General features: G+C 56.6%; 1 protein-coding gene across 1 annotated transcript in view; it reads right to left on the reverse strand.

Annotated features, from left to right (window-relative positions):
- TOGARAM2 (TOG array regulator of axonemal microtubules 2) overlaps positions 1 to 4,704 on the reverse strand; it is a 38,670-nt gene extending 33,966 nt beyond the window's left edge. The window contains 8 exon segments of the mRNA XM_060026327.1: positions 941 to 1,131; positions 1,843 to 2,054; positions 2,669 to 2,830; positions 2,833 to 2,949; positions 3,379 to 3,426; positions 3,429 to 3,480; positions 4,357 to 4,496; positions 4,668 to 4,704. Of these exon segments, the coding sequence (XP_059882310.1) occupies positions 941 to 1,131; positions 1,843 to 2,054; positions 2,669 to 2,830; positions 2,833 to 2,949; positions 3,379 to 3,426; positions 3,429 to 3,480; positions 4,357 to 4,496; positions 4,668 to 4,704 (959 nt within the window).
- Positions 4,705 to 8,362: the final 3,658 nt, after the last annotated feature.

Genomic DNA, 8,362 nt, shown 5'->3' on the forward strand with positions numbered 1-8,362 from the left:
TCAAGAGCAGTGGGATGGGATGGGAGGGTCACTTACCTGGGGCCAGAGAGTCATGAGAGCCACCAAGAACTCTCAGAGGGGAAGGAGAGGAGGGTGTCTGAGCAGGAAAGGAGGAGGCAGTGCCGATGGGGAGGAGGGAGGTCAACTGCGAAATCAGGCAGAGAACTCAAACCCAGGAGCAGGTCCACAGTGGGTTCCCACACTGCACCAGGGGTGGGAAAGATGTGGACACGCCTACAGTCAGAAGGGAAGACAGCGTGGGAGACAGAGGGAGAGACGAAGCTTGAGAGAAATAGGTACAGCCGACCCCAGATAAAGCGCACGCTCTCGCCCTCTCTCTCTCTCTCTCTCTCACATACACACACAGTCACTCCAGCAGTCTGGCCTGACCACAGGGATGTCTTTGGCCATGTGAGAGCACCCTCTGTCCCACTTACCAGCCGTAAGTCCAGATTCATTACAACACAGAGATCCTCTACCCACTGATTCCCAGCCTTTTGGGGGTATGAAGACCCCTTTTAAGTTCAAAAGTTTTGTGGACTCCCCCCCCATATACACAGACACGATAATACTTGTATTTTTAGTGTCCATTAATTAAGAAAATATCAATACGTCGTCACAAACAGCTACCATGAATTCAATAGAGCTTTAAAATAATTTGTATTTTATTCATCACTGCAGCAACCACACACTCAGGACACTGGTAGAAGACAGAGGCTGAGACACTGTTAATTAAGCCCACACACCCCTCCCGCTGGAGTCAAGGGTGAGAGCTGTGACGACCCCAGGTCTGAGGCTCACAGTGCAGGACCTTGCCCCTCACACGCCCGGCCCCTAGAGTTCTGCCCTGGCATGGAGGCTTAGCCATAGGGAGCCCAAGAGGATCTTGGGGGGTAGAGGAGAGAGGGCTGCAAGGTACTTTTGACTTAGCGCAGCTTACCGTGTGGTGGCAGGCCTCAGGCCCATGAGGATGTCCTGGCCTGGAGGCAAGAGGCTGGGAAGGGAGCCAGGCGTGCAGGAGGAGGTCCCGGCGGGCACCTTGTCCTTTGGGAAGGGCGGGATCACAATGCCCGCCAGGGACTTGTGCATCTTCTCGTCACTGCAGTGCAGGTACTGCTGGGACACCTGTGCCTGGGAGCGGAGCTGGAGGAGGGGTCTGGTCCATGAAACGTTCCATCTGGATGCTCACCTCGCAGGCAGTCCCTTCTATCAGCAGCCACCTGGGCAGAAGTGCTGGCAAGTATCCTCTGTTTCTCTTTCCAGCCACACAACCCTCAGACCTCCAGGTTCATTGTTTCCTTACCATTTTAGGCAAGAAGGGAATCCCCTCATTCCTACTCCAACCCCTTTTGTTATTATTATTATTTGTTTTTCTGTTCTCATTTCAGAAAATCCTAGAACGTCAGGGCCGAAAGGGATCCTCAAAAACATCTGGTCCAATTCCCTCTTTTTAGTGCATACTGGGGCCCAGGGAGGGGAGTGACTTGCCCAAGGTCACACAACCAGTGAGGGGCAGAGTGAAAACCAGAACCCAGATCCCCGGAGTCCCAGCCCAGCATTCTTTCCCCTCTGCCACAGTTCCTTACCAAAAATGAGGAGGGCCAGAAGCATGAGGAATTCTGGAACATTTATATCAGAGATGGCTTGGGAACCACCAAGTGTAAGACAGGTGGTCACACAGCCTCTGCTCAGGAGGACTGGGCTCAGTACCTCTGGGGCAACTCCCAAGCCAGAGGAGACACCTCCAGAGAAGCTCAGGGCTTGGGAACAGGGGTTGGTAAAGGATAGAAAGAAAAACAGAAGGGCAGGGAAGCAAGACTCAGAGCAGTCCAACCGCCTTACCTCCTGGGCACCGGGTCTCAGTTCCTGGGGTCCCTGATGGCTCCTGGGTGGGTCCAGGCCTTTGTCCTTGGTTCCGCTGGCCTCCGGGGTGATGGGGAGGCTCTGGATGGGAGTCATCGGCCTGGGCACTCTCAGCAGCCTCTGAGAGGCAGCCCGGGGAATGGCGGTCCTCAGGGGAACTCCTTTGGGGGCTCCCCCAGGATCCAGAGAGGCTGTAGCGCGTGGGGACGGGGAGTAGGTTAGTCCCAGGAGTGCGGGGAATGGGGTTAATTGAGATGCTGGCAACAGGGCTTTATGTCCTGGGGCAGCTGAGATGGAGAGATGAGGGTGCAGATCCGCCCCCAGCTCCACCCGCACCACTAGACTCTGCTGAGTGTCCTTTCCCACGCCTGTAAAATTTGGTAGAAAGTGTCAATCAAAGTTACCTATTTAAAATTCAGAGGCAGGTTGGGTAGAAAGGGAAACAAAATCAGTACTGAATTAGGAGTGAGGACAACAGGTTCTAGTCCTTGCGGCCATCTGAAAACCACTGGGTGGCGTTAAGCATAGCCCGTGGGAGTGGAAAGAATATAGTCAGATTCGTGTTCAAAAAGAATTCCTCTGCAGCGAAGCCTAGAAGACTAGAATTCATCTGCAGCGAGGGTGAGAATGGGGAGGCAGGTCGGGAGCTGCTGCAGAGGCCCCGGTGGGAGACGGCGTTCCGGGGAGGAGGTGGAGGGTGTAGAGAGAGGGTGCTTGGTGGGTGCCCCCTGACTAGCCCAGCTGCCAGCTGGACACCTGCCGGTCCTCACAGCCCAGGTGGCAGGTGGACAGGCCCAGGGCTCACCTCGGGGAGATGCTGCCAAGCCCTCCAAGAACCTCCTTGTCTTGAGCTTGTCCTTAATCTGAGTGGTGTCCTGGGCCACACGGTTGGCCTCCGACTCCAGCGAAGGAAGTGGCACCAGGGGCTGGGGGCCCAGTGACAGGGCCCCGGGCTTCCTGGGATGCCATTCCTGGCCTGCCAGCCCTTCAGGGAAGCACCCAGCTTGAGGCTGCCAGGCTCCCCACATCCACTCAAGAGCTGCGACGGCTTCTCTGGCAGGACGCTCAGCACTGGCCGGAGGGAGGCTGAGGGAAGCAGAGACCAGAGCTGCGGTGCTAGAGGAGCCCAGGTCCTGAAGCCAGGGACCACAGCCCTGCCTTCTCAGGGTTCCTAGAAGAGCCCCACTTCCCTGCTCCTGCGGGTCCCCTCTGTACAACTCCATCCCCTGAGGCACAGGATTGAAAGGACCCACCTAAAACCAAAGGGCATTTTCAGTAGGGACCAAAGTAAAAATAATACCTGCCAGTAGCTTGAGGACACAGCTGGGCATCTAAACACACCCATCTCCTCCCTCCAGGACGAGGCCCAAGCTCTGCTCTGTGGTCACTGGCCCTGACTGGGCAGCTGTCAGGTGGAATCCCCCATCTCTGCCCAAAGGCCCCAGAGAGGCTGCCCTGGGCACTTGAAGGTCATTTGATGTGACCAAGTCACTAGGCCCAGTCCCCCAGTCTCACCTTTTCCAAAAGTCTTTGGGCTGGAGTCACTGCTTCCCCCTGGGAGTGTCCAGCACTGGTCCAAGAGATGCTCCCACAGTACACGGCCAGCGGAGCCAGAACCTTGCCGGGGGACAGAAACATAGGGAGAGCGGCATCTTAGAGTCCACTGAGGCCAGGACTGAGGACAGACTGCCCCGGGCTCTCTGCAGCCTGTCCCCCAAAGCAGAGCCTGGCCCTCAGGTGGGGGGTTGCCATCCCAATTCCAGCCAGCCAGGGCACCATGATCCCCACCAGAGCCCAGTCTTCCCCACCCTCTCGGCCTGACTTCTACCCCCAGCTTGGCTCCAAACCCCTCCCCCAATTACACCTTCTCAGCCTCCTTCACGGGCTCCCCAGGTGCCCTGCCCTGAGCACCGCGGCCTGTTTCCTGAACTGCTCAGGCATTCCCGATTCTCCACACTCCTCCCAAGGGGTCTCCAGGCCCCTGCTCCAAGCCCTCCAGGAAGAAGTGGCCCTCCACCTCACAAGCACCCATTCTCTCCAGGGCAGGACCTCTGACCCCTCACTCTGCAGAGGAGACTGAGGCCCACACAGCTGGCTCCCAGTGGCAGCGCCAGGCCTGGGACCCAGTCTCCCGCCACACAGCTGGCCACACTGTTCCCACTCTCCTGCCCTGTCAGCTGAGGAAACGGGGCCAGCCGGTGCTCCTGGAGGCCCCACTCCTGTATCCTCTGCCCATCTCCATCTTCCCACCACAGAAGACCACGCTCAGCCCCTCGGCCAGCCCACCAGCTCGAGAGTGGAGGCAAAGCTCAGGCTGAGGAGGCCATAGTCAGGCCAGGGAGGCCCCTGACGGACGGCTGAGCAGGGAGGGCCCACAGACAGCCTGGCCCGGATGGAAAAGCCCGGCAGCCCAGCTACATCCCCCAGGCGGAGCCCCTGGGAGTACCCGAGGAAGATCCCCACCCCCTCATGACTTCCCTAGGTGCCCCTTACCTGGGGGGACAGCGTCACGGGTGCCCGTGCCCTGGGTGGAGAAGGCACCTGGGAGGTGGTCTGCAGGGAGCAGCTACTTTCTGGGCCGTGAGTACGATCCTCAGGTATCCAGAGGGCCCCAACCTGTAGCATCCAGGGACCTATGATGGGGAGAGGCAGAAAGGAGTCAGTACAAACCACAAACGCTTTTTATACCACTTTGCGGGAAGCCCGCCAGGAGTTAAAGCATTCTTACAGTGAAGAAATCTGCCACTAAACCAAAGGACGCTTCTTTTATAACATTTGGACTCTCTTGGACGCTTCAAAATTACCAAGTCCCCGGGCTGCATGACTGTAGGCCGAGTTCATTGTGAAGAGTGTCCGTGAAGCCCATGAACCCGCCTTTGCTCTTGGACAACTCAGGGTCTTGGGGAAGGTGGAGTTTATCAAGGGGGAGTCTGACACTTTGTTTCCCCATCAGTTGCTACTTTCCTCATCACTCTGCCAGCTGCCCTGGAATCTCACGCTGAGTGTCAAGCTTTGTGACCCCTCTTATCACGCAGGTACGCGGTAGGGCCTCCCCGGAGGCCAGCTCTCCAGTTTTCTCTCAGGCGCGCCAGTCTCCATCTGTACCAGGCTCCTAGCCCTTGTTCTCACTTTGCTGACCAAGCCAACCTCAGACCCTCTCAGCCATTTCAGTGTCCTGTGCTGACCGCTTGAGCACGCCAAGCCCTTCCCAGCCTCCCTTAACCCTCTGGGGTCAGTCATCTGCTCCCGCCCTTGATCTGAGTTCATTCTTTTTCCATGTGATAAGGGTCTCCCCGCAGATGCTGTGACTTCACACAATTTTCTAAATTCTCTGCTGAGGTAACAGTGACCCATTTTCACCCTGACAGGCAGAGAGGTGAACGGCCAGAGCTGATCAGTGATAAAATCAAGGGCGAAGGCCACATCTCCCAAATCTCCCAATTTCTACTCGAGAGTAGGTCCCTCGAGATATCATCTGGGGACAGGGCAGGATGCAATGCCAACTTCCTTTTGCTGAGCAACAAATCCCAACTCAGGGGCTGAGAAAACCTGCCTTCCGTCTGGAAGCCAGCCCGCCGCATCCCCACCCAGGCCCCAGAAGGCCGAGCGGCTCCTAGCCACCCTCCTGGCCAAACAGTGGCTCCAGCCCGGCCCAGCCAGCATGGCCCCAGCCCAGCCTTTGCCTGGTCCCACTGATTACAGCCTCAAGCCACTCGGGTTCTCTGTCTGAGGAGAATTTTCCTCACGATCAGGGGAGAAGGCAACCCCCTGTCTGCTGACAGCTGGGATAGGGCTTTGGCCACATGGTAGTGACAAGCTGCCAGGAATAGCCGAGGGACACGGTACTTCTCTCGAGCAACGTGGAGGGAGATTCTGCTCCACGGCTCCCAACACCCCGCTCCTCGCCCCACTGAGTGAGAGACTCAAGACAAGGTGGCTGCTTTGGGCAAAGCCCAGAAGGAACATTCCTGGGGGGACAGACCTTCCACGGCTGAATTAAAGCAAACGCGCTGGAGTCCAGGCTTTGGGGGCAGTGAGGGTTGCAGGCCACACAGACACCTGCTACCCATTCCCAACCAGAGCGCAGACTTTCTGTGCGAATTCCATGTGGAAAAGCGACGTTTAGCTACAGCCCTTGTTCTCAACCTCAGCTGCAGATCAGAGTCTCCTGGAACTGATTAAAATGACAGATTCCCAGGCCTCACCCCAGGCCCCAAGTGAGGTAGAGTTTTCTAGGGAGCAGCCACAGGGATCTGTTTGGGGTTTTTTGTTTTGTGTTTTTCTTAACTTCTGAGTGACTCTGATGTTCAAACAGGATTGAGAACCACTGGGCTATAGTTCAGATTCCCTTTATACTAAGAGACCAGCCCTGTTTCTGACCTTAGGCTGCCAAAGTGGATATTGCTACTCAGTCTGCCCAGAGCATCACGTCTAGGAGGCTAAAGAGGAGATCTGGAGCTGCCTCCGAGTACAGATACGTGAGTCCAGCGGCACCTTCTGAGCGAGCCGGCCCTCCACCCGACTCCCCACAAACTCCCTGGCGGACGAAGACGGCCCAGGTTCCCCCGTTCCCTGAGGGACACCTGGGCCCACTCCGTAGCTTGCCCAGGCAACCCAGTCGGCAGAGCCCCTTTTAGGCCTGCCCACCGCTTGCATCCACACCTTTGAGCCCTCGGGCCCGCAGGGTCTACGTGCAGGGCCTCCTCAGTGCCTGCCCACGGGGAGGTGTCCACAGCTGTGGACGGACAAGCATGTCTTATGTGAGAGTAGTGGGTGCCACCTCCCCAGGACCTGGTGGGAACTTAAAGATCTATGTCCAAACTGTAAAAACCAGGATCAGAAATTCCATTCCAAATGTGGACAAAGCTTTCGGGTTTGGCATGGACAGTACTTAGTGCTGACCCTGAGGCACAATTCACTGAACCCCCACTTGACCTGGCACTGTCCTGGGCACCAAGGAGTGTGTCCCCTGTTGGAAGAGCCAGCCCCTGACCTAAAGGGCTAACAGCCAGGGGGTTCTGGGGACCAGGGTTCCGTCCTCACCCCTGAAGTTCTGGATCGCCCAAGATGGCTGGCTCCTCCACCCTCCGCCTCGGTGTCCGCACTCAGGGAGAGGAGTGGCCCGAGGTAACTGACGTTGTCTACTCCTTCCACTAAAGCAATGGCTAAAGAGGTTGCATGGTGACCAACACCACAGGAATGAAGAAAGGCGACAGAAGGGACTCAGGTTTCAGGTGGAAAGGAAACAAACATGGCGTCTCCCAGGAAAGAATGTCGGTCCCAAAGACAAAATCCCAACCGCCCTGTGCCTTGCACAACCTGCAGGGAGCCAGTGCCCCACTCCAGGTCCACCTTGCTCCCAAGGGAGCTGGGCAGAGTCTGGTCCTCACATGAACAGCCCTCGGCAGGAGGGCCAGCATCTGAGTAGGGAGGAGAGACCAGAGCAGGGGGACTGGGGAGGGGGTCAGCTCCCAATCCTGGAATGTGGGTTCCATTAAGTCAGAGAGCTCATCTGCTCAGATGTGTTTGGTGGGAACAATAGTGCCGTGTCCAGGCGAGGAGAGAGAGAGAGGAAGGCGAAACGGCTGAGTTACCACACTTAGTGTTTGAACCCCCTTAAATACTCTCTGAAGAGGGGCCCCGGGTGTAGGCAGCCCTCCCACCCCACAGCCCTGCCCCAGCCTGCCCCTGAACGCCCACCTCAGGACACCTGGAACTCTGCTTTGAGGTTGACACAGCTAGGTTGGAACCCTGCCCTGCCCCTCTTTTTTTTTTTTTTAATAGTTATTTATTTATTTATCTGGTGGTACTGGGTCTTAGTTGCGGCAGGCGGGCTCCTTAGTTGTGGCATGTGAACTCTTAGTTGCGGCATGCAGGTGGGATCTAGTTTCCTGCATTGGGAGCACGGAGTCTTAACGACTGCACCACCAGGGAAGTCCCCTGCCCTGCCGCTCTTGAATTAACTTGGGAAGTTTATTCAATTCCTCTGAGCTTTGGTTTCTTAACCTGAAAAAGCGTCCTAACAAAGGGCTTTGTTAGGATTAAATGAAGTCATGTACAAAAATAATTCAGTAGCATTGCTGGTAGGTAATCAATCACGAATGTCAGGTCTGAGTTCTTCCCCCTCCTCCCCCACCCTACATGAACACACACGCGCACACATTCACACACATGTACAAACGTGCAAACCCACACTACCTTTAAAGTTACCAGGGGCCAGCCCTCCAGTCCTACAAGACAGACCCAGGTGACGCAGGCGCCCCTCACGAGGAGGAGACAGATGTGTCTATAGAGTTAAGAGGCTCAGCCTAGATGGGTCTCCAGCTGTCCTCATGGCAATTCTATGCCATGCAGGGAATGCTCGCCGCAATGCCCAGAGAACACGGTCTGTGTTCTGCAGTGCTGTCTCACTAGGTACCTGGAGACCCTCCGTGGAAAAGCTGCATCCTCGCGGGGCCGGGAAGGAAACAGGATCAAGATGGGCAAGGAAGGGCTTCCC

This window comes from Delphinus delphis, chromosome 12 (assembly GCF_949987515.2).
Source record: "Delphinus delphis chromosome 12, mDelDel1.2, whole genome shotgun sequence".
Classification (NCBI taxonomy): Eukaryota; Metazoa; Chordata; class Mammalia; order Artiodactyla; family Delphinidae; genus Delphinus; species Delphinus delphis.